This window comes from Podarcis gaigeae (assembly GCF_964106915.1).
Source record: "Podarcis gaigeae genome assembly, chromosome: 6".
Taxonomy (NCBI): domain Eukaryota; kingdom Metazoa; phylum Chordata; class Lepidosauria; order Squamata; family Lacertidae; genus Podarcis; species Podarcis gaigeae.
Genome location: NC_139682.1, coordinates 21,155,341 through 21,182,086, shown reverse-complemented (window position 1 = coordinate 21,182,086; position 26,746 = coordinate 21,155,341). Strand labels below are relative to the sequence as shown.

The following is a 26,746-nucleotide window of genomic DNA, read 5'->3' as shown; positions in this document are numbered from 1 at the left end:
TCTCCTCCCGCTTTGCTGAAGGGGCGCTGTGCAGAGAGGGGGAGAATTTTTTTCTTCTTGTTCTCCCCCTCTAAAACAAGGTGCGTCCTATGGTCGGGTGCATCCTATAGAGCGAAAAATACGGTAACTACGGACATCACTTGCACAGGAGGCAGTGATGGCCACCAAACTGGAAGGCTTTAAAAGATGACCGAATTATCAATGGCAACGAGCCATGATGGCTGCGCTCTGCCTGCATGGACGAAAGCAGTAATGCTTCTCAACACCAGCTGCCTTGAAACCACCGGGCATGGGGAAGAGTGCTCTTGTGCTCGGATCCTGCCTGAGAATTTATCCACAGGTACCTAATTGGCCACTTTGATAACAGGATGCTGGATGAGATGGACCATGGGCCTAATCCAGTAGGGTCTTCTTATGTTCACCCCTGCACTAGATCAGGCTGTTTTGATGAAGACGGAATGAAAAAGGGGTGTTTTCTTTTGCCCACTCTCTATAACTCCATCTCCATCCTCCCTGATAACTATAAATGCTCAGATTTGGGCATCCAGCCCTCTAATGCTATATCTCACAACATGGGAAGTCATTATAGAAGATGACACTGCACCCCCCCCCAAAAAAAGAGGCCACAAGAGCATGACAAAGCTCTCTGGAGCCCCAAGCAGGTGCACTCCTTTTAGGGTGTGGGGATGCACTGCAACATTTTGTTGCACATCCTACTTCTTTCCTCTAATGTTAACGCTCTTCGCCACCTTTTTTTTTTTTTTAATGCATGGCCATTTGTGGACCAAATGTAACTCTGAACACAGTTTGGAAGACACAGATACCAGCTTTTTCCTCTCCATCTAGTGAAGCAAACCCTCTCTCCCTCCCCTCAAAACCCAGGTCGAATCACTGTTTTGTCATTCTGCTATTAAAACGCAATTTTAAACAACCCCTTTAAATGGCAGAGGCATCTGTGCAGAAATAACACTACATGTTAACTCCCCCCTTGGGGACACTAACCTCCTTTAATAAAACCACTGTAATGACAAGGCCCTATATATCAACAGTCTTTAATACAGAAACATATGATCTAATCTACTTCCACAGCTTGAGAGCTGATGTGAAGTGACAGATCAGTGGAAGGTAAAAATCCAGGGTACCCCTTCCGTGCAATCTTAAATAGGCCAGCTTTAAATATTTTACAACAGCGCCAAGCCATCCAACAAAAATTCACTTCGTACTGCCTCCCAACACAAACTTTGGAGAGGCGGAAGAAATCGGATTCCTTCCTTTTGTAGGACATTGGTTGGGTGTTAATCGGTTGTTGTAATCTAAGCAAAACAGCTGCCTCTGGAGTAGGAAAAGCTTCCAGGTTGTCACCAATTCAGTTCTGATGTTACTTAGTAATGCTGCCGCTTTGAAAATGTGAGCATCCTCTTCAGAATGTGGTCTCCATTGCAAATAACTAAGCCCTGTTTATGTTTGCAAACTCATGTTGAAAGGGCATGGCGTAAGATCAGACATTTTTAGTTGACCCAGAGATAAAGTCTTTCTAAGAATTCCGATCTCTTGGAATTTTTTTGTTTGACATATACAGAGGAGACCAGTGTATCTTGGCTCCTTATGGGTGAATCAACACTGGATATTTGCTTCCTTTCAGTTCTTCTGAAAAGAGAAAGCACAATACGTTCCTGCCCACAAAGAGGTTAATTTTGTAGTTTTCTGCACCAACAATACATCCGTGTTTATGTATGTTTGGTGCTTACTTGAAAAACATGCTACGCTGTATCCTGCAACTGGAATTCTACATGATGCACATTACACAGATTTGTATAGCTTATTCTGCAATTGCAAGTCCCAGAAAAAGGCAAGAGTTAAGGCACTGAAGCATCCAGCCAGTATCCACAGCAAAATTCTGCTGAGCACCACTCCTGCGGGCAAGAAACTTGGTTTGGTTTTGCTGTAAAAAGAAAGTTGAGAATCCCAAGATGATAAACCCTACAATAAGCCAACACCTATTTCTATGGTATGGCGCGGCCACAGAAAATGTTCAGCACATTCGGTTGAGATTCCTTCATAGCATGGGGTTGGATTAGACGAACCTTGCAGTCCCTTCCAACTCTACAATTCTATGGTTATATGATGCAGCTGCTATGTTTCCACACAATGATGCCACATGCTGTCAGTATCAAAGACATGCTTTGCAACAGCACCAACCAATCAGTATGATAATTCAACACAGGAGCTCTTTATTCTCCTGGACTAACATACAAGGAGCTTGTCAGTTTTCTCATCAAGTATGGTCCAATAGACAGTACTGCCTGGATTTGGGCCTGGGAGACTAAAGTTCAATTTGAGTTCATCAAGAGACTCCTAGGACAGCCTTGGGCAAATCAAGTTCTCCAAAAATGTAACATGAGAACATTAATGGCCTGCTTCATCAGGCTGGACTTATGAGGACACTAAAGCATTTCACAAGGGATCTGCAGAAATGACTTGGGGAAACACACACATCAAATAAAGGAAAACTGCTCCGTAACATTGCAAAATTTTTGCCATGCAGTGTTCCTGCACAATCACTTACTAAAATAATGTTTTAATATTTCATAGAATCATAGGTAAATAATAGAATGGTAGAGTTGGAAGGGATTCTGAGGGTCTTCTCGTCCAACCCCCTGCAATGCAGGAATCTCAACTGAATGTGTTGAATCTTTTTGCCCAACGTGGGGCTCGAACCCTTGACCCTGAGATGAAGAGTCTCATGCTCTACCAACTGAGCTTAAGTGGTGTGGGGGGGGGGGAGAAGCAAAATGTGAAGTTGTCCAGCACTGTAAGAAAAAAATAATGGTTGTGTGTTACAACTCTCAACAGAGATGGGCTCCTTTACAAAAAGTTGCAATGCTAATTTAGCAACCCTTTGCAGAAGCAATATTGAAATTTTCACCAGCTTGTATCACATTGTCAGAAATCACACCATTAATGCCAAGTCTGACAACTTCAATTACCGAAGAGCTAGAATTAAATCCAAATGCTCCGAGTGAGTAAAATTTGGGGAGTGGTAACTGCGGGTGGCAAAGTCAGCTCAGCATCTGAAACTTTAATTAAAAATCTTGTCATAAATACTTTCTAATTGAAACTTTTCTGTAAATATATTGTCATCCAGGTTTTTTAAAAAATGCCATTTCTTGCTCCACATTAAGACTAAACATTAATCTTCCATGCTACATATTGAGCTGCTGAATAAGATTATAGACAACTTGCTCCAGTGTTAACTTGTCCTTTTTTAACATCAACTGGTAACTCCTAAGCCAGAAGGCAGATGAACCTATGGAGGTTATGGTGGCTCTGGCTTTGGAACTTTTCAGCTGTCCATGGTGGGTGGCTGTGCAGGTCTGGCTCATCTTTCATTGAAAATATCCCACCAGCAGAACGAGTTGCTGATCAGGGATCTACAGGATAAAGAACACTCTAACACCCAGTAGCCAAAGCTATTAAGTGAAGTAATCATGCAAGCTAACACCAGTCCAGCTTTCATTGGTACAGTAAATATGTGACTGGGCTGTACAGCTTCAGAATACAGGATCAACCATAGAAAATATTCCCTCTAGTTCAAAAATTAGCATGTCACCATAGTATTCTCCCTGATATGCTACTGCTTTGTGTGGAATGAATGTTTTGTAGGAAAGAGCATGCAATTAAACTCATGTGAACTTAATTCTCAAGTGAATTAAGTAGTACAACCACTTGTACCACTCATTCTCAAGCGGTACAACCCAGAATTACCACTGAGAACTAGGTCTTCATTAATTTACTTCATACTAAAGCAGCAACAACCCTGTATCTGATCCATACAAAGGCCTAGTTTGCATGTCACGGTAAGCCAACTATGGCTTACCAGGACCGCACGAACCTGCTTAGCCTCCCTGTTCATAGAACAGAACTGTAGAGTTTGAAGGGGTCATCTAGTTTAACCATCTGTAATGCAAGAATCTCAACAAAACCTCTGCTTAAAAACCTCTAAGGAAGGAGTGTCCACCACCTTCCAAGAGAGTTCGTTCTACTATTAAACAGCTCTTATCATCAGAAAGTTCTTCCTGGTGCTTAGTTGGATTCTATCGTCTTGTAAGTTGAATCCATTGGTTTGAATCCTACCCTCCAGAGCAGGACTAAGCAAGCTTGATCCCTTTTAGCCTCCTCTTTTCCAGGCTAAACATGGAAAACTCCCTCATAAGGCTTGGTTTCCAGACCCTTGATCATCTTGGCCGCACCTCTCTGGGCACATTCCAGCTTGTCAATATCCTCCTTAAATTGAGACACCTGGAACTGGACACATCTAGACTACTCCAGGTGTGGTCTGACAGAGCAGTACTATTACTTCCCCTGATCTGGACACTATACTTCTGTGGATGCAGCACAGAACAGCATTAGCTCTTTTTTCTGCGGCATCACACTATTGACTCATGTTAAGCTTGTGGTCTACTAAGAGCCCTGGATCTTTTCCACATGTACTTCTGGCAAGCCAGGTGTCCCCCATCTTATATTTGTGCAGCTGGTTGTTTCTGCCTAAGTGCAGAACCTTATATTTTCCCCTGTGGATATTCATGTTGTTAGTTTGGGCCCAATTCATCCCGAAGCCCACTTCTGTCTTCTGCAGCATTAGCTACCCACCCACCAGCAGCTTTGATGAGCATCCCCTCAATTCCTTCATCCATGTCATTTATAAAGACATTAAACAACAACAGGCCCAGGACAGAACCCCGCGACACCCCACTTGTCACTTTTTCCCCAGGATGATGAGGTATCATGAATGAGCACTCTTTGGGTTCAGTCCGCCAACAAGCTACACCCCCTTCCCCCAGCCACAACAGTTCCTTTTTGCTAAGCTTGCCGTAGCAGCTAAATGTGTCATCCAAATGTGTGGTGGTGCTTGAACTCTTTCCTCTTTAACCATGATCTGTAGCCAGGAGGAGAGCACTTAACCATGAAATCTGGGTTTTTGACACATGCTAAGCCAAGTCTTAATTGCCACGTGAAGCTAAAAGGAACAGGAAAGTACAAAGCACTTACCATATCCACCAGTGCCCTTGTGGTAAACCACAGTTTGGCTGAGCATTATATCCAAACGCAGCCAATTTGTGATGCTAGAAATTCAACCATGCAGGTGGCCTATCATCACATAAGTCCATAAATTGTCATGCATACCAGACCTCTTTTTTACACTATCAAAGGATCAATGTATTATATAGCAACTGCCTGATTATTACTAGTGTACACACACACTGAGAAGCAGCCTCTGAGATTGCAGTCGAGAAGAGAAGAGCATCAGCTAGGGGCAGTTTAACTCTCTTGCCTGCCTGCCTGCCTGCCTGCCTGCCTGCCTGCCTGCTTGCCTGCCTGCCCAAGCAGCTTGAGAAAGACAATTTTGAAAGGACAAAATGAGGATGGGGAAGGGTTAAGGTCTGGTTAAGCAGGCAGCCTCCAGTGGCGGCTTTCTATTAAACAAAAATCAAGAGATCATTCAAGCATCTCCAATTTACTGTCTACTTTGACCCATAGGAAGTAATAATAGCATGGGAGCTGGCCACTGCTGGAGAAATTGGTCTCTTTAGTAGCCTTAATTTAACAAGGGTATAGCAAATTGGAGGCCAACCAAGCTTTAAAGCATGCAATATGAGGAAAGATTAAAAGGAATTTGATATCAATCTCCAACTATTTAAAAGGCTTCCCCCCAAAAAGGAGACAGGTGCCTATTGTTCTTTACTGATATGGACATGTAGACAAAAAGGCAGCAGGTTGCGTTCAGGGAAAGCAGACTTGGATTAAACCTGCATGGCTAATAATGCTTATTTGGAAGAAAGTCCCACCTAAATGAATGGGTCTTATTTTCAAGTAACTATTTCTCATTCCTGCACATTTTATTTTATTTTATTTTATTTGTTGGTTTTAAGAATTGTTTCAATATGATAATAGCATTTTATTATCGTTGTAAGCAACCCTGTTCTTGGCTTTGGAGGAATGTTGGTATTTAAATGGTTCAAATAAATAAAAATATCATTAGGAAAGAACTGCGTGTCCTCATCTCCAGAACAACTGGGGAATGAAACCAATAACTGAAGACAGTTTGAAAGCACACAAAAATTAAAAATGTTGTGAATTAGATATTGCTTGATAGCCTTTGTAATTCTGACATTTCTGCACATTTTTTCAGCTTCTCCTTTGTATTTTGTCATGCAAAGCTCATAGACATCAATATCAGTACAATAATAAGCATGCTTACTCATAATTAAGTCCCACCTAATTCAGTGGGTCTTGTTTCCTAGTAAATGTGTTTAGGATTGCAGTACAAGGACATAAGAAGAGTTCTGCTAGATCAGGCTAATGTCCCATTTAGTCCAGTATCCTCCTCTCACAGTGACCAACCAAATGCCTATGGGAAGCCTACAAGCAGGACGGTGATTGTAGCAGCACTCTGCCCACCTACATGCCCACAGATAAACTGCCTCTGACAGTGGAGGTAGAACAAAACCATCATGGCTAGTAGCCACTGAAGTTTGTAATAAAGTATACAAGTTCCCTTATATTCACACATAACAATGCAAATTTCTCTCAAGTGTCTGGATTTCTGCATTTCAGGAGCCATTGGTTCTGCAATTTTTTTCTTTCTTTTCATGTTTAGATGCCTCCAGAATCTAGAACCTGACATTTTAAGAGCATTTTAAGAGTCCTCAATATTTTCCAAAGTCTTGTTAAGGAGCTTGAGAACAAGCACATATTCACTTGTTAAATTTGTGCCCCACCTGCACACCACATGGCCCTCCGAATGTGCTCCATTAATGTCTCATAATTCCTATCGCTGCAGCAAAGCATGAACAAGCTCTTCCAAAGACCAAGTTCACTTCCACTTGATAAGAGATACAAACTGCAACGAGCACATTGCATCTATCACAACACTTTAACTCAGTGCGTCCATTCTGACTGATCTAGTTGGACACATTTGCCTAAAGCTTTAGGCAAGATTTAAGGAAAAATCTTATTTCAAGCTAATATGTGGTCTCATGGATCGTCTAATGAGGCCTGAGGAAGACCACCCCCTGGCTCCACGAAATGCATTCTCTCTGGTCAGATCTTAATGTGTGTGGACACATGGGCCATTGTGCTTGAAATTGGCGAGAGACAACAGATCATCTGGAGAAAGGAAGTACACCGCCCAGAGGACTTTGACAATTGCATCAGAGACAAGCAGGCTGGCATAAAACAGATCGTGATAAATTTTTAAGGACCACCCTCTGGATTTTAGTCACAGGAGACTGAGATAATGTGCACAGCTTTTTGGAATATGCATTATTGAAACGGGTCTGTCTAGCTCTAAAACGCACCACATTCTCACCAAAACGGTGAGATAAAAACCTTCCCTAACCTTGCTGAATTTAAACCATGATGCAATTCTTCCACCCACCCCCAACTGCAGTAGAGATGCTCTAGTCACCTTATGAATTTAAAAATACATCTAAATGTCATTTGTGATTAAAAAAAATTTGAAAGAAATGAGGAGCATCATAAAAATGATGTTTTCTTTGTTAATGCCTATAGCTGCAGGAGCTGAGTGTTGCTTCTTTGGATTTCTCTTCCACAAAAATATGTTGCGCAACATGGAAATTCTATTTTAATGCCCTTAAAGAAAAGCAGAAGAACATGCTCACCAGCAGGATATGTATTTCTTATCCATTAGAGGCTGCAACAGCATAAAATGAACAGCAATGAAGTCTCCCAACACTTGCAGGCTGTGCTGCAGTCCTATACTGCACTAATACAGTGGACGCTTGAGTTGCGAATGTGATCCATGCGGGATGCACGTTCGCAAGCCACAGCAGCACATCTGCGCACGCGCGGGTTGCAATTCGGCGTTTCTGCGCATGCGTGACCACCAAAATCCGGAAGTAACCCCTTCTGGTACTTCTGGGTTTCGGCGGTACGCAACCTGAAGCGTCTGTAACCCAAGATATGACTGTATACCTAGACCAGTGTTTCCCAACCTTGTGCCTCCAGCTGTTTTTGAACTACAACTCCCATCATCCCTGACTAGCAAGACCAGTGGCAAGGGATGATGGGAATTGTAGTCCAAAAACAGCTGGAGGCACAAGGTTGGGAAACACTGACCTAGACATCCAATTGAACTCAATGGGCATGTGGAAAACTGCACTGTCAGCTACAAAATATATGTTCAAGCTAGCAGCCACTTTTTAAACCATGTGTACCAATTCCAACATTTCATAGTTCAAAATAAGGGCATGCTTGTAACCTCTCAAGCTATGGGTCACTGCCCAAGGCATCCCCTTGCCATCACTGCGTGCTGCAGCATTCAGACATTCAGCTGAATGCATGGGACGCCAGAGCAATCAACTGCCCGCATATTGCTGTTTGCTCCCTCCATGTAGTCATCATTTGTGAAATAGTCTATGATGAACTTAACTGGAACAAAGTAGCTCTCTATCTAATATGGAATGACCTGACATTAAACCCCGCCCCCCCCAATCTCAGTTACTTACACCACTTCCCAAATATTAGTTTAGGAAAGAAAATCCCAATCACTTTAACCACTGCTCCAAATTGTTATTGCAAGACCAAAAGCCTTGTTTGATCTTTGTTATCAACAGTTACACCTTCCACTTGCGAAATGGGCCATCAGCATCAGAAATGAAGGTGAAGTCTTGAATTCAGTATTTCTTGAGGAATTACAAATCAGGTACGCAAAAGACAAGACGTGGTTTTTTTTGTTTTTGTTTCAAATCAATCTTGTATTGCTGAAATGGTTGATATTTGCAGATGTTCATGTACTTTTAAATTATATTTCTATAGTATATGGATTATGAGCCAGACAACAAAAGTGGGTTTTGCAAGTCCTTATGGTTGCTAAGAGACTTCTACTCCCATCCATTATGCAATGGTCTGAGGACTTCACCACCCTGGCTACGTTTGAAATATATATTTCGTATAGTTATCAGGTTTTGTGTGGTTACCTATCTGGACATCTGGAAAGCTTAACTTGCATGTTTAACTTCAGGTATATGTACTGGTGACACTCTCTCTCTCTCTCTCTCTCTGTGTATGTGTAGTATTAATAGTATTCCATACAGATTACTTATTTTATTGTCTTCAGTTCTTTTCAATTCTCCTTCCTTTGTAAAATTAGCAAACAAAAATTAAATTATTTTTAAAAAGATAAAATGAATGCAACAAAATTGAGGAGGAAGAGCCTTGCGGTCACCTTTTAATTAATATAAATGGTTTTTTTTTATATTTTCACTTCATTCTACTACTTCCAATTTATCCCTTTATTTGTGTGCGGGGCTGGGGTCTGTATGTTTGTTGTGCGATATGAATCCATGTTATTAATTGTAAGAGAGACATAATTAACTCAATTTTGACCATCAAAAGGACAACTGCAGCTCATCCCTCCTTCTCCATTGTTCCATACAGTGCATCAGCTGACTCAGCAAAGACACACTGCACACAGCCCTACTCTGATTGTAGACAATGGAATTGCATCAGTAGTAGACTCCATCCTTATCTTTATGAGACTTATAGTCCATGATAGCAAACACTGGATTGTGAGAGCATGGTGTAGTAAAGAGTGTTGGATACAGGTAACTCGCATCTTATGCTTATTTAACATATGCTTACAGGACTTTGGAGAGGAGATGGGAGGGCTCTAGGACCCTGCCAGAGCCTTTGCACTGTGTTCCCAAAGTCAGGTAAGCAGTGGACCCAGCTCCAGATGTTCCTGGCTTTGTGCATTTTTGCATATGTGTGTGGGACATAACCCTGCATATCTCTGAATTACCCATATCCGAAAATGAACAAGGCATGCACAAAGTGGATATATATGTCACGTGCAATGTCAGGTGTACCTGAGTTTCAGCTTAAGCAGCTCTAGAACAGCTGGTTACTAATGAACAATAGAGCAAATGACTTTTATTTAAATGTCGATATTGGCAGTTTTCTTACCAAAAAAATTAAAAAGGATTAGGAACAGTTTGATGATCCTTTGTACTCGGACCCTTTTTGCAATAGTTTGTTCATAGGCTGGAAGTTTGGCTGTTATAGCTCAGGTATGGATCTACTGTAGATGAAATTCTGCACCGATGTAGGCAAAAGTGAAACCCATTGTACATGTATCAATTACTGTTAATCAAAGCTCTTACTGTTAATCAAACCTCTCTGGCTCTTACCAAGTTCTACATCCTGATCATCAGTGAGGACAAGGATGATGTTTGGACGGATATTCCTGCGGTCCCTTTGAAACCTTCCCTTCAGACGCTGATTTAGCAGGAAAGCTGAACTGTCACCCAGCAAGGATAAGAGAGTCATTGCTAATAATCCCACGGCGATGCTACGCTGTGCCATATTGCACCAATTTTGAAGAACATGCAAATAAAGGTGAGGGGATGTTGTCTATTTCTTCTTCAAAGGAAGATCTAAGAGCAGGACAAAAAGAGAGAGAGAAAGCAGATGAGTAGGGATGTGGTGAAAGTCTCAACAGAATATATAAATCATTGTTTCTAATGCAAAAAAACCAACAACACATTAAGAGTTAGTTCCTTCTTTTAAGGATGAAAACTTTAAAAGGCCTATAAATAACCCCACACCATCTGCACCCTAACCACACCACTTGTATCTGCTAGAACGCAGGGCCAATTAACATTGATCAAGTGGTAGGAAAAGAGCTTTCTGTAAAAAGGCAGTGGACACCCATGAAAAAGTAATTGTCTACAGTAATTTCCCAGCACATGCCCTCTAAATGTCCTCTATTTTGAAGGCATGCATCTCCCCTTCATGCTTTAGCTGATCATTGTAATGGAACAACTGTGCAGTACACAGCAAACACAACACAGAGTTCACCAGTTAAACAAAAAAATGCCTTCAGTATTATTTTTTCTACACACCCATGTACACACACACAAACATTTTTTAAAATATAAAAACAGACCCACACATTTAGTCATATCTAAGAAGCAGAAAAATAACCTGAAATGTTGAATGTGGTTTATAAGCAGTGTTAGTCCAGAGCAAGAATTAAGACCCTCATGGTTTACACAACAGCCAAGTCTCTTATTTCCCACATCAGTATATTATAAAATTGTCTATACTCAAGTTAATCCCGTGACTTTACAGGGAACACCAGCCTCATGCTCAACTCCACCCTGGTGGAATGAAAGCGTGCCTACTTATACCACAACTAGATTTGTTTCCATGTGTCCCCAAAAATACAAATTATGTAGGAAAGCATTGCAAACACAATTCTGAACAATTCTGTGGGTGGGTCATGCTATGTCACCCAAGATCTGGGTTGTTTTCACAGAGCAATGGGTCCATTTCGAAAGGAGGAGACAAAACGCAGAGGTCTCATGCCAAAAACAAACCAAACACACACACACACACACACACACACACACACACACACTAACTGCCAAAGACACGCTCTCCTTCATTTCCCCCAGGCCTCTCTGCAGCCACATTTCCACCTTTTCCTCTATGCACCCCATGGCAGCTGCTTCTTTCCCCTCATTCTTGTCACCCTTTACTACACTTGTCTGCAGCTCAGTCTCACCTTTATGCCCTTTGTTCTTTCCTGGTCCAACAAGTATCCTTTTATCTTTCTTTCCCCACTACCCTCTCTTTTTTGGGGGGACAGGGCGGCAAGAGGTGAACGGCAGAGCACATGCTTTACATGTAGAAGGTCCCATGTCCCTGCTGCTGCCAGTCAATGCAGAACAGACAGTACTGAGCTTGATGGACCTATTATCTGATTCGGTGTAAGGTTGTGCCCTATATTCTGTTTCTCTCCCCTTCAGTCTTTTGGCGTTGCATTTTAACCCAGAGCTTCAAAGGAAGCTTTCTTATTTCTGAACTCTTTTGTTGTTGTTGTTCCTAATATGGAAACCGATCCAAGGAAATCAATTAGCTGCTTAAACTCATGCTAAGGTTTGTTTAATCAAGTGGCACTCCTAAAAATTACAGAAGCAGCCGGAAGGCTGATGATGGGTGGGGAATTGACCTGCTCAGCTTGGTTGGGTTTTTATACCCCTGCCCTATAAGGTCAATCAAGGAGAATCTACGGGCTTATAATAATATGCAAATAGAAAGCATTTCAGGATGCAGGAGTAAAAACCACAGCAGCCTTAATGGAAGAGGAAATGCTCCATTCTACCTCTTCCAAATGCATTATAGTAGGAACTGGAAACCAATGTTTTTGCCTCCAAGCCACAATACTAATTTTGGGCTACAATTAAAAACTCTGATGCATATTGTCCCCCATCAATATACGAATGTGTATATACATGGTGGTTGCTTTTTACTATCAAGCACCAGCTTGGCTGAGACATATGTATGAGAGAAGTTGCTGCAAAGAATGGAAAGGCAGGGTTTCACTTCCTGCACAAAATCCTGATGGATCCGTCCTTTCCCATTTCCTTTAGTAACCCAGTTCCTGGATGAGACATGAGAAACAGAGATGAGTTTAGGGCCAGATAAAAAGCAGGGCAGTCCAAATTAAAGGAAGGTGTCATAAAACAATTGCAAGGGTCCAGACTGGGTGTGTGCATGTGCCGATTTGACCCTATCCTATCACTATCTCACAGCCTTTTAAGTAAGCCCACAAAGGTTGCTAGGGTATCAAAAAATACTAGCTGGCAGGGATGTGGGGGCAGAAGATGGGATAGGGAACTGGGTCCTTATTGCAGCAGTCCACTGCATTTCTGTGCTGGTGCAGAGGAGAGGGGTTATCTGCTTGGTTGCCATGGTGAGCAGAGAGGAGGGATGGAACCTTCATCCCTCTTTCCTCCATCTGCTCCTATGCATGCATGGGATTAAAAACATAAGAAGAGACTGTTGGATCAGGTCAATGGTCCACCTAGTCCAGCATCCTGTTGTCACAGTGGCCAACCAGATGCCTCTTCTGGGAAGCCCACAAGCCAGATCTGAGAACAGCAACAGTCTTCCCACGTGATTCCCAGCAACTGGCATTCAGAGGCAAACTGCCTCCAATGGATGTAGATCATAGCCTTTTCCTGCATGGGTTTGTCTAACCCTCTTTGAAAGCCATTCCTTTTTGCCTATGGCTACCAGGCTAGTGTTCAGATACAAAGTCCTGTTTTGGCTGTGGTGGTGAAGCATTACCAACCAGAAAGGGCAAGCTAACTGCTCTCTCACGGCTTATAGCCAACATAATCTAATAATAGACGGGATCCTTCTATAATAGACTGAGGAATTAAACGTTTTAAGAACTCCTGTATATTATAGTTTTGCACACATTTTCCTGGAGCAGAGGGTGCACTGAATCACAGCAGAAAGGATCAAGTTGCTTTAGGGCGAGCACACAGATGATGGTGCAGCCCTAGCAATCGTGCATAAAAACTGGAATCACTTACTGAATCACTAGCGTAGATAGCTTTAAATGGGGACCACTCAGCTTCATGGACGATAAATCTACCAATAGCCTTGATAGCTAAATTCTGGCAACAGGTTATAGAGACAAGCAATAATATTTGCACCTTGCTTGCAAGCTTCGGGAGAAATTGTAGCTCAGTGGAAGAGCATAAACTTTGTGTGTAGAAGGCCCCAGGCTCAATCCCAAGTAACTCCAGATGCTTGAAAGCCAAAAGCTGAACTAGATGGATCTCAGGTGTGCCACTGCCCTCTAGGGCTAAATTGGTGGCAGTGTGCAAGGGGGCTTTTTCTGTGGCAGCGCCCCATAGGTAGAACTCTATTCCTCAAGAAGTTAGGTTGACTTTGTTTCTATTTGCTGTTCTGCCAGCCTTTGAAGACATTTCTTCTTCAACAACCTTTTGATCCTGCTGTTGCTTAATCTTATCTATTGTTAGCTCTGGCTTTCTGTGCTCTTGATGCCTTTTGGGCGTTTTGATGCTGCTTTTAGTCTTGCTTTGTTTTGCTGATGGTTCTAAAGATGTGTTGCTCCTGTTTTTATTTTTGTGGTTGTATATAACCAGCAACTCCTTTCTGGAGCAGAAATAGGGAATACAAGCTGTTCTATAAATAAAAGACAGCTTGGATATGATCCAAAGCAAATTCATTCTTATGAAGGTTCGCTTATTACTTTTAGCAGTTCTCATACTTTAAGACTTAGGCGAATGCGATATTTATAATTCGTAGTCATCTGACCTAGAGGATTCTTCATTATAATGGAAGGTAAAATTATAAAGAAGCTGCACTGGGCATATCAAGTTCCAATTATTTCATCAGTTCAAGGAATCAATGAGTCAATTTTTGATAAAATTCCTTGCACACTGCCTTTATAAAGGCTGACAACAAGATCTAATGCGATGGGAATCAATTAAAAGTGACGCAAGGAGAATCTGTTTTTTTCTGAAGACCAGAAGTGGCTGAGCAGAAGGGGAAAAAACCCTAGCACAGCAATCTTTGCTTTGTGAAATTAAGTTAGCATTATGTTCATAAAGCAATAACAACAAACTCTCACCTTTTCTTGGTAGGTCATTTCTAAGTAAATATATCTGCACATCTTTGCCTTGATTAAAAGGGTTCTGAAGCTGTGACAAAGCTATTGGTCTGAGAAATTATTACCAAGTTTTCTTACACCTGCAGCAGCAATAGCAAAACTGAATTGCAACAGTGAACTAGGAGCTGCATAACTCATAACTACAGTGAACAAGGAGAGGCTTACTTCTGAGTAAACAGGCATACGATTCTGCTGCCATGTCTTTCTGGCATGAGCACATAGGAAGGACCTGTGATGTGACAGGGCAGTAAGAGAAACATCACTTACCTTGAGCAGGTTCCCTTGGGGGGGTTGATAATTCAATGACACCAGTGTCTGTACAACCTTAGATTTAATTTAAGGGGTGATAGTAGAACAGTAGTTCAATGTTAATGAAAATTAAAATTGCTAGAGCGTGGCTAAATTCAGAAGGGGGTGGGGGAGAGCTTCTGGTCTCATACAGCCATACCAGCTGTCTTCACAAGAACATTACAAGAACAGCTAGTACAACTGCATCTCATCCCAGGTAGTGCACTTGACTGCTGCTTCTGATTTATTTATTTTTACTGTTTAACGTCACTACTAGCTTTCCTGTAACTGAAAGACATTACAAGGAAGGAATGTTGCTGATTTCAGGCTGCTGTCTTAAATAATAAGGCCCCATCTGCACCAACATAGTGTTATGAGTTGTGGGTGCTAGGGTTTGTGGGTGCCAGACTGCCCTAAATTCCTGGGGCTGATATGTCTTAGACTTTAATGCATGCTTGGAATGTTAAAATGGGCTACCAGACAGGGGTAAAGGTAATGGGCCATCAGCTAAGTCAGAGAGAGGGGACGCAGTGCCAGATGGAAAATCGGAAGGGTCCCTCAGTTAGTTTGAAAGACAAAGGAGAGTTCTGAGATAGAATTTTAGAGCTGAGTTTAAGATGAGGTTTAGGCAGTGAGGTTGCAGGCTGTAAAAGGCTGAATCAGAAGGTCAGAGAGCCATGGCTGATTTCTGTTTTGATCCAAGGCTGCAGCTATGAGAGAAATAATACCCTTTTTGGGTGTTAATGCTGTGAGGCCCTCCGTTGTAGGCTCGGATTGTCTATGTGTGTAAATAAACCTTATATCATCAAGGCACCACAGTCTCCACTGTGCCTCATTTCCAAAAGCGAACCCAGATGCCTGGAAATGCCTGGAATCTCAAAGAATGCTCAGAGATTCGGATGGCAGGTACATTTGGTGTTAAAAGTAGGATTTGTGTTTCCTGGATGAAACCCCTGTGGACAAGGTGTGCCTGGATTTATGATGGAGGGAGGAAAGGCATTCATGGAGCCCAGCCCAGCCCAGCAGAGGGAAGATGAGCAGTGCGAAAGGGCTGGCTCCAGAGAGGGGCTGCTTAAAATGCCACTCAGCCAGCCCAGCCCAGCCCCCTGCCTCCTCTAGGCAGGGCAAGGAGAAGCCAGGAGGGAGGGAGGAAGGAGGGGCCGCCATGGTGTGCTCATGGAGGGGGGAATGGAATGGCGCAGGAAAAGAAATGAACGAACAGAATCCCCACGCCAATCCATGGACAGTCTGCAGGCCAGATCCTGAAGGCAATTGGGCCTGATCTGGCCCCCGGGCCTTAGTTTGCCGACCCCTGACCTAAAAGGAAAGAGAGAGATCCAGAGTGTGGATGGGCAACTGAGCAGCTTGGACTGTGAAGAGATGCAATCTGTAGCTGAAGGCGGGGGTGGGGGGAGGGGTGCTCTGGATGGAGCAGAGGAGCTGCTGCTAATTGACTTCTCTACTCCCTGCAAGTCTGCTGTGGAAAAGGAAGAATTGGAGGTGCCTGCGAGCGTACAAGAGCTGCTGTTGATTGATTTGTCTGCTCCCTGGGAGCCTGCTGTGGAAAAGGGGGAGCATAAGGAAGTGGAGAAGCCAGCACCTGTGGGAAAGATGGTGTTTTCCTGTGTGGAGAACACACAGGAGCAGCTCGAGGCTTGTGTGCATCCACAAGAGAAACCTGAAGGGAAACTGGATCCTGCTAAATTGAGCAGAATAACCCCCCCACACACAAAATGATTTTGCCCCTTGGGTGCCCCAAGATGATCTTGTGGCATGGCGACCAGTCCCTATAATGGATGTAGTCCTTAAAAGCAGGTTCCAGCAGCTAGGGTCAGCCAGGGTCCGGTGAGTTTGGGATGCAAGAGACATTGGGAGAGCTACAAGCTATGAAGCACTCCAGAGACGTTGAATGTACCGGTAACTGGGGAGGGGAATTCCTGGCCTCCAGCCTAGACTGCAAAATATTCCAGTGGCTGCCAAGACATCATACCCAGGTATTAAGCATACCTGGGCAACAGCAAGGATTGAACCAGCAGCTATAACCCTACTGAATGCTTCAAGCTCAGACAGACAGGGTTTGTGGTCATCTGCACTTCAAGAGAAGGCCAACAGCTGGGAGATATGAGGTTTGGGCACACACCTATGTTTCCCAATCTTCACAGTGACTTGATTGTAAGTTACTAGCCAGCTGATTTGCACTGTGTACTGGAAAGGGAGCAAAAGTTACCACCTCTGCAACACGCCAGATAAGGACTCCATGGTAAGTCTATGGCTATGTGTCCCCCCTCCCTCACATTCCCCAAAAACCAGAATAAGAGGTTGGTATTCTCTCCTGTTTAATGAATGTAGCCTTATTATTCTGTTTCACTTTTCTCCCAGTAGGTACTCAACACCTCAGACTTTATGTATGTGGATACAGCCTTTGACGCAGTCTTTAAGGGCAATTCCAGGTAGCAGTTTTCCATTTCCATTTGACAATTCAGAATGTATATTAGCACTCCAAGGAAACACAACACGTTGGCCTCAAAATGTTTTCATCTGGCACCTGGCGAGGTGCTGGAAAACACAATTAGATGAGGCCAGTTTTCACAAAACATACCAGCAGTTTCCTGTGCTGCTCAAACGAGAGATTAGGGCTAAGCTAAGCAGGAAAAGCTTTTGTGGGTAGCAGGAAGTATTCATTAATTTATTTAAGTCACTTATACTCTGCCTTTAGCACCCCCCCCAGGCTGTCAGAAGAGCTTACCAGAAGTATCACATGACCTGTTTTGTCCTGTTGCTGTCAAGAAGATCCCTTATTGCTCTGTTGGCCTTCTCCTAATTCTTCTTCTTTCTTTTTTTAAATCCTAGCCTTGATTCCTTCATGTCCCATGTTCAGAACTTGCTCCAGGCTTGAGTCTCAGGAGCCTGTCACATATGGCCCAGCAGGAGAGTGACAATTTTTTCAAATATGCACTGTGACCAGTGTACTGAAAACAGCAGAGAATTTCCTCTTTGAAAATGCTTTCTGGACTTTCCCAATGAGTCATGGCTGCTTCAGAAGTATTGCCTGCATGCATATCACTTCTGTTATGGAATTTGATTGGACACCATCCAATAAGACTTTACAGACAGCACATATCTATGCTATGGCAAGCAGAAAGTTACCATGTCAGGTTCACGGAGTTCGCTGGCACTATTTCTTATTGAGAAGTGATACCCACCTAGGGAATTTAGGGTATAAATCAACCTTTTTCTTTATAGAATTTGCAACTGAGTGCATCTGTATGATTAATATACCCTTGGTGAGTACACAGAGGAATTACTTTCTCTTTTAGCTCTCAAGTAGCTGGCTGCTTCTTTGAATGACATTTCTTACCAACCACTGAGTTAAAGTTTCAGCCTCTTCATAATTGTTGTTTTTGACCACACTTCTTTCCCCCTCAAACATTTCCTGGGAAGCAGGTTTGTCCTGATTATTCTTCCAAACAAAATATTGAGTCCCCATTATGTTATGCAACCCCAGTTGCCAGATCATTTTTCTTCCTTCAACCCATCATCACTATCGTACTTTGCTGTACACTTTTGCTGCATTTAAAATTAAATTGTGAGCTTGTTGAGACAGCTCTCATGGTTTTGATAAAATGCGTCTGTAGAATTTCTTGTTCGAGACCAAGAGAAGCAAACATAGGTATTACTCAAATGGTTTTAACTTACAGTTTCTTATGTGTATTTACAGCTGTTAAATTACAGTTATTTGTGAAAGCATAAAGCAGCATGCTTGCTTTCAAACATCTTTTACCAAAATAATTACTTTTCTGCTTACCTTCCCTACACAGATGTTTAAACTATTTTCACACATTACATCACTGTCATTATCAAAATAAGTACTCTCTAAGTATCCTTTACAACCAACTAAAAGCCTGCAATCAAAATGTGTTTTGCAAAATGTGTTTTGGTTGTAATAACTAGGCAAGAAAACTTAGGGTGGTTTTTTTTTATGAAATAACCTATTTGCTCCTGAAATGTGTGTTTGAATTTGACAGAGGCAGCCAACTGTCAACTCCATGTTGGTTGTAAAATCTAATTAACAGCTTCAAACCTCTCTCATAAACATGACACTGGAAGATGTTTCCACATTCAGAGTGGTCAAGATGTCATTCTAGAGCTGCAGTACTATTCAGCACAGAATTATATAGTACAGATTCCCCACCCCCCATGTATTATTGAATTGACAAAAACAGCAGCATGTCAAATCAGAAGACCATGGGCTAATTCACACTACTAAACTGGTATGCTGAGAATGTGAGCCGTCCTAAGATCTACAGATGAAGGGTGGTATATATTTTTTAATAATAATAGTAATAATAATAATAATATAATGTGAACTGAACAGATCTATACAGCCCTTGGCAAGTGGCAACATGGTTGCATAATTGCTCCATTATATGTTCAACTTGCCTACTCAATTCACATTTATTGCGTCAAAGTCTGACCTGTTTCTGGTACACCAATTGACAATGACTATCACCTCGTAGGAGTTGCCCTGTGATGTGTGCAGAGGTGGAAATGCACAAAAATCAACTACAGACAATGAAACTTTGGCAAGAGTTGAAAAGCCCAATTCATAATAGACTATGACTAGTTCTTATGCATGCCATGTAGTCTAAACAGCAGCATCAGTGCACTTGTATGGCATGGTTAATTGTGGTTTATGCCGCAAGCTGGACATCATTATGCAGGAACTGTGTGACAATGCCAAGTGAAGCATTTACCCACTTGAACCACATTCTCAATTTGATTCCATAAACTAGGGAAAGGGAACATGTGAACCTCCAAGTGTTGCTGGACTCCAGCTCCCATTATCCCTCACCATTAGCCATGCTGGTGAAAGCTGGTGAGAGTTGGAGTCCCACAACATTGGGGGGGGGGTGTCACAGGCTCCCCATGTCTGCTGTGAACATTGGTTCTTTCTCTGAATTTTCATTGTATTTCTCTATTGGCCATTACATAGAAAGAAGCCAAGGAAATACCCAAACAGAATGAATAGCAACTTCTCTTCACATTTAATATAGTGTAATAAGTGAACAGGATGCTCAGCATCCTATGGCCTGAAGGTTTCCACAGACAGGGCTTATATTGTCCAAGGGAAAACAATAATCTGCTCCATTTTATGAGAATAAAGCAAGACCCACAGCCTTTTGCAAATTAAGGATACAAGCTTGATTATCCCCATTTAACATACAAGTCCCATTGGGAGACAGAATGTACTGAGCCCAGTCTGAAAGTTGCTGTAATGTAGTAAAGATGGGTGGTTTGGGAACCTATGGCCTCTTTCTGGAAAGAGTTTTATGCAGAGTGAAACAGCACCATAGGCTTGAACTAGATGCAATTGTTTGTCCAGCTCACAGAAGAAAAGGAAAACAGCTAGAACACATCTGTGTTCAGATGACAAACCCTAGGCCAAAAGGCTCAAGAAACTGGATACATGAAGAGTGTGTATGTAGGGTGATATATTTAAACTGCAGGGAGGTAGACCCAAATTGAACACCAGAAAGAAATCATTGGTTTAGATTGTTGTATTATTATATTTTGTCAGCCACTGCATGCTCACTTTGCAGCAGAAGGACAGGGTAGAAGATCAACAAACAAATCAACCAATGTAGAAACAGCGCTTATATGTTTTTAGGAGGAGTTTGGAAAACTATGTCAATAACTCTTTAGGAACAGACAACTGGACTGGATCCATTTAAATTCCCTACTTTTACATAATCCTTTCTTCTTGCTGAGGAATCTGAGTGATACTGAGTGTGGGGTGTCCACTATCCCCGTTGCCCTGTACTAATACAGAGAATGGACCTAGAACATCTCCAATACCCCACTATCACACTGCATTGCAACGAGAGGCCAGTAACTGCTGAAACCTTTTGTCTTCCACAAACTTTGCCTTCCACAGTGGATCTTCTTATCAAAAAGCCCAATAAGCTTCCAAGGAACACAAGTGTTCTTAGGAACAGTCCAAAGACCACTGGACTGGGGGTTTACTGAGTCCCTGTCAATTATATTATTCTGTACTATGCATAGCAAAGAACTTTCATTTCTAAAGGTCGCCCTGAAACTACAGTAAGCCTGCAATTTATGTGGGAGTTACCTTCCAGGGACAATGCCTAAAGCCAAAAACATGTATAGTCAAAACACATTGGGTGCCAAAGCCCCTCCCCCCCAGACATCTGCCCCCTTTTTAATTATTTATTATTATTATTATTATTATTATTATTATTATTATTATTATTATTATTATTATTATGCCAAGCATGTATAACTGAATGTGCACATGTTAAATCTGTGTAAGTTGTAAGCTTATTGTACTCTCTTTTGGGGTGTGGGGGTGACTGATGCCATTTGAGTGTCAAAGTGCTCGCTCCTTCGGCAATAAAATAAAAACAAGTGCCTGCAAAAAAACACTTGCCTTTTCATTTAGATTGCTATTTTCTTGCACACTCCTGTTTCTCACACTCAACTTCAGTTGCCTGCAGTGCAACCATTACAAACCCAATCAGGGACCATGTAGTAAATGGGATGACATCACAACATGACATAGCCAGTCAGACTTGCCTGAGCCACCCATGTAAGCAATCCAGGAAACAGCAGCAAGGAGTGGGGAGGGGAATGGCAGTAATAAATATGGGAAATACCACCACCAAAGGATTGAAGAAAATGCAAATAGATGCACAATCAAAGCAATATTTGAAATATCTTCTACCCCAACCTTCAGTTTAAAGCCTAAAAATCAAGATTGGGTATATCTGGCACTGCTATAATTATGTCTCATGCAATCTTATTTATAATGCAAGTGTTTGTTCCACAAAACCAAACTGCTTTCAGAATGTCTCCACCCCCAGTGCCCCAAACAGCTGTTGCAGCCTCTTCCATCATTTCAGCTTCTCAACTATGTACTAGCAACTTTGCTGGAAGAAGTCTGGCCCTGTTTCCATGTTGCCCAAGAGACAAAACAACTGCAGTTACTGGAATATGAGCAATCTGTTTCTGATTGCCAAAAGGAGGGTTAGTAGCAGAAATAAAGCCTAGGCAGAAGGATGAAGAGTTAAATACTGTATATGAACATGCAAGTGCTGGGATAGCTCAGTTGGTAGCGCATGAGACGCTTAATCTCAGGGGTGGTGGATTTGATCCCCACATTAGGTGAAAGATTCCTGCATCGCAGGGGGTTGGACTGGATGACCCTCATGGTCCCTTTCAGGTCTACAATTCTGCGATTCTAAGAAAAGGGCAATCAAAATTAGCAGGAACTGAAACAACTCAGTGAGGAAAGGTTACAACATCTGGAGCTATTTAGTTCCAAATAAAAATAAGATATGGGGCAATGTAACAGAGGTGTATAAAATTATGAAGAACATGAAACTAGAACCCAGGGTCATCCAGGGAAGCTGGCAAATTAATGCAGGATAAATCTACGTATCAATGGCTACAAGCTATGGTGGTTAAATAGTACCTCCATGATCAGGCAAGGGCTATTGCCACCATGCCCTTCTTATGGGCTTCCCATAGGCATCTGAGTTGCCCCTGTGGGGGGGGGGGATGATGCTGAACTAGAAGACTTTTGGTCTGATCCAGAAGCACTCTTACATTAATGGGAGGAAAAATACCTGGGCAGGTAGATGATAAGGAATAAGGCATGACAAATAATGTGATAGAAGATCAAGCTGGGAGGACCAGGTCAAATATATTGGTTAGGTGGATCAGAACTGCATAAAAGCAGCAGCATGTTAGCAGAAAATAATCACATATCCAACTGGATCTGAGTTACTATTGTTTCTCCCCAAATTCAAGTTTTGGAAAGCACGTTCTTTCTCACTCTCACACTTCTTCTTCACTGTTTGCACTCAAGGTGAATTTTGTGATGCTTTATAGCATCATACGCACAAAGGACCACGTGAAACAAATATTGAGATGGTTTTGACTCAGTAATAAAGCTGATCTAGAAAAAGTCTAAAAGCAAAGATCAATCTTGAATTCCCTTTTAAGACCCATTTCACACACATACTTTTTTTTTTTTTTAATAAATTTTTATTAGGGGTTTTTACAAAATAAAGTACAAAAATAAACAACCTTTCTTTTATCTCAACAGAGTTTCATGACTTCTTTGGACTTCCTCACATCTCCCGCTGCCATTTTCATCATCATAAATTTTTCCCAGCAATTTATCATCTAATTTGCAAATTTTATAACCACTTGTTTAAATATAATCCTCTGTAAATTAATTTCCCTTAATCTCACTTTACATCCCATTTCGATCCGATTTTGTGGTGGCCAATTATTTATGATCAAACATCCTACATTTCACACACATACTACATAAAAACAAAGAATTTCCCTGTTTTTAAATACTAAGCATCTTTCCTGGGAGGCAAGTCTCATTTAACTCTTTGGTAAAAAAAAAAAAATTAGGATTGGGGTGCATGGAAACATCTCCTCAAACTATAGCCTAAATATAGGAAGAATACAAGAGAGCAGGACATCTCCAAATATAGGCCAATAGGCAGCAGCTTGCCCCCGCTGGGTTTGGCATAGCTGTTGATTATGCCAGATGTGTTAACTGATCGAAAAAATGCAGAATTTGTCATGTTTTTAAAATCATGAAAATAAATCCATACATCAAATTCATTCCTTAGCAACCATCCCAATGAAGCAGGTATGCTGATCATTGCATTGCCAGTTCTGCAATTTCTGCTGGAGTTTGTGCATTTGCCTCCCTCCCCAGCCCCTCAGTACCTCTACTCTAATACAGATGTTTTCAGAGTCAGGCTCTTTGGTTTCACACATGGCCCCAGAAAAAGAAAAGGTAGCTTTGCGAATCTCAATGGAAGCTGGGTTGGCCAACATTCCCCAATATTACACTACATATTACATCAACTGAAAAGTTCACTTCACCATTTCATTCAATAGTTCATTGTGTGCATACAAACAGACGTTAAGATTAGTATTTCTGAACCTCTTATTTAGACTGTAACACTAGTATAGCGGATTTCCCCCACCTCCCATTTGGTGAGTCAAATTCTAAAGTATGACAACAGACCGAAATCTCAAGTCACTACTAATGATGACAGCTGAAGTTCTTTCAAGCAGTCCAATTTTACGTAGCTGAGCTATTGGGGGGCGAGTATACCTTTTGTGCAAATGTCTAACTTTTCATCAGAAATACCTTCCCCACTGAATACTCCAAGCAGTGAACATTGCAACCAGAAATGACTTCAATCAGAATCTATACTATCCAACCTTGTAAAGAAACACATTCTTTCCGAATAGACTCTCTCTATACCCTTTTTTTTTGTTAACAAGAATGTATTTTAATAATGCTGACAGAAATCTTAAGTGTTACCTGGAAGCACCTTCACAGAAATAAACAATCATAACTGTTTCTTAGACCCAAGTTGCATGACTTTGGCTGTTACACACCAAATGCATCAACCCATAGCTGGCATTGCAGCAGAGCACGAAAAGCTAGCCATTCTCATGTTAACACTTCGTCATTTTTCCAGTATGCGTTCCAAAGATCTCAGAACCCCCAGGTAAAACCTTCCTTTTACAGAGTCTTAAGTTTAACCCCTTTTTAAAAAAGCACAGCTTCGCTACAAATAACTGACTGCTCAGAAAGTTTATACACAACCAGCACTGATAAGGTTTCCATCCTCAGAAGTCTCTACAGTGCCTAGCAGTTGTGAATATGGGATCATGCTCCTTATGGGGCAGTGATGTCCAAAATTAAGACAGTCCCTGAAAATGAGGCGGCACCCTGACAACCAAGCACTTTAAATTGTTTCGTGCTATTTATAAAAATTTGGGGAGGGGTCCGCACCATAGCCAAAGTGATGCACAAACTGACATTTCAGAAGTCTGACAAATGATGCATTTGCAAAGGCAAAGAAGTCTGCAGTCGTTCACTTGGGGTGTTGCTTCCTTTACCTCTCTAGCCTTAAGGCTCACTGCCTTTTAAAAAGTACTCCGGCGGGGCTAAGAAGGCATATCCCCGTTTTTTCGCAGTGACTTGCCCGTGGCTTCCGAGGAACGCCGCGCATGTCTGAATGAGCCATCCGGGCGAGTCACCGGCGGCAAGCAGAACTCTTCGTCTGCTCCGAAGCCGACTCAGGCGCACTGCACTTCAGCGGAGAAAGTTAGCACAGTCGGAGCCAGGCGTCTCCAAGCGACAAGTCCACAAGTGATAAGCAGGCGCGCGGAGAGCAACCCCAAAGCGCCGCCAGAAGCAGGCAAATCCGGAAGGCTAACGAAACAAGAAGCAGCAATGCCTCCGCTCCCGCCGCTCCTTGAGCAGATGCTTCCCCTCGCCACCCCCTCTGCTAACGCGAAGAGCCGAAACACCAGCGGTTGTTTTGCAAGCGGCTCTCTGCCGCCTTGAGCGCGCAAGTCCCCCGCCCTCCGCAGCGCTCCGAAAATAAGTTGGGAGATCCCTCCCGAACCTCTCCGGCTTCCCTCCCCGGCGCCTCCCGCCGCCCACCCCAGCTCAGCTGCGTCTGGGACTCAGGCCCGCTGTACCGGGCAGAGATCGGGGAACCCCCCTTCCTCTGCAGCCTGCACCGCCTCCAAGAAAAGAGGGGCAGCCGGACGCACAACGCCAGGCAGCCGGGGAGTGCGCCACGGGCGGCGCCCCGCTGTCCTCCTGCAAGGGCTGCGCTCGGCTCTCCCGTTGGGTGGCTCCGTGGCCCCGCGCTGCGCGCCCGCCTGCTCCCCCAACCAACCCCGCTTGGCCGCCCAGCCTGCCCGCCAGCTCACCTGGCCGGGGCCGGAGGTGCATCGGCAGCATGTCCCTGCTTCTCCCCGTGTCAGGAGCAGCTCTCCTTTCCAGAAGCAGCAGCAAGTGCGGCTGCAGGCGCCGCGGAGCTCGGCCGGACGCCCCGGCATCGCCTCGTCTCCTGCCCAGGCGGAGGCTCCCCGCGCGCCGCGTCCCTGCCGGAGACGGAGTGGGCGCCTTCCGTGGCGCTTCTGGGGTCGCTCGGCTCTCCTGCCCTCGCCGGGAGGCGGAGCACGAAGCGGCGGCTCGCTCTGCTTTGCCGGAGCAGAGGAGCTCTCTGGCTGCCCTCGACTATTGCGCCGGCTGCGCCAGGCGGCAGCAGCAGAGGCAGCAGCAGCAACAGCAGCTGGGCTTAGCTGTGCAACGCGGGGCCAAGTCCTTGGCGCGCGCAAGAGCCCGACGCTCTTCTTCCTTCTTGCTTCTCCTCTCGCTCCTGCTGCCGGTGCGAATCCGAGCCGGGCAGGAGGCGACTAAGCCCCGGCGAAAGGCTGCGGCTGGATCCCATTTCAAATCAGAGCGCGGAGGGAGGGGCGAGCGGGGAGGGAAGGGAGAGACGTGTGGGGCGGCCTTTGTGGTTTTGTATGTGTGTGGTTTTTTTTTTTTGTAAGTTAATTTCTTTCCTGGAGGATCCTCCTCCCCAGCCTTGACGCAATCCCCGAGCGGTTTGGAGACGGGGGGGGGGTTGGAAACCTGTTCCACCGGCCCCCACCATTTGTTCAAAGTCCAAGTAAAGCCGCGGCGGCGGCAAGTCTTCGCCACGCAGCGCTTCACCTTACCCCAAATCAATGCTTGGGTATATACATCCCATCGCAACCCATTCATATGCACATTGACACACTGACCCGCAGACTGCTTTGCAAAGCTGTGTGTGTGTTTGTGAGCGCGCGCGCATACACACGCGCGCGCACTCCAAAGAACGATGTCAGAGACACAGAGATTCAACAAAAGAAGCTTCTTTCTGCCACCGGAAGCGAAGTTGGGTCTTTCTGGCTAACTAGCCAACCCGCTATACACCTGCGCACCTACCTAACCCTCTCACTTAAAGGGTGGGGAAGATAGCTGGAAGAGAGAAAGCGCCCTGAACAGAGCTTGGCTGCTGGCAGCCCATAATCTTACCTTCACGACAGGAAGGGAGG

At 43.5% G+C, this 26,746-nt stretch overlaps 1 protein-coding gene across 6 annotated transcripts in view; it reads right to left on the bottom strand.

Moving 5' to 3' along the window:
• The window catches only part of SULF2 (sulfatase 2), a 261,932-nt gene that overhangs the window by 73,057 nt on the left and 162,129 nt on the right, over positions 1-26,746 (bottom strand). For 4 of the 6 annotated variants that reach the window (XM_083746188.1, XM_083746190.1, XM_083746187.1 and 1 more), the window contains one exon: positions 10,212-10,457. In XM_083746188.1, coding sequence (XP_083602314.1) covers positions 10,212-10,386 — 175 coding nt within the window. In that variant the 5' untranslated portion in view covers positions 10,387-10,457. Of the gene's footprint in view, positions 1-10,211; positions 10,458-24,766; positions 25,202-25,591; positions 26,228-26,746 lie in introns of those variants that run through there. The other 2 variants (XM_083746186.1, XM_083746191.1) reach the window with 2 other exon arrangements.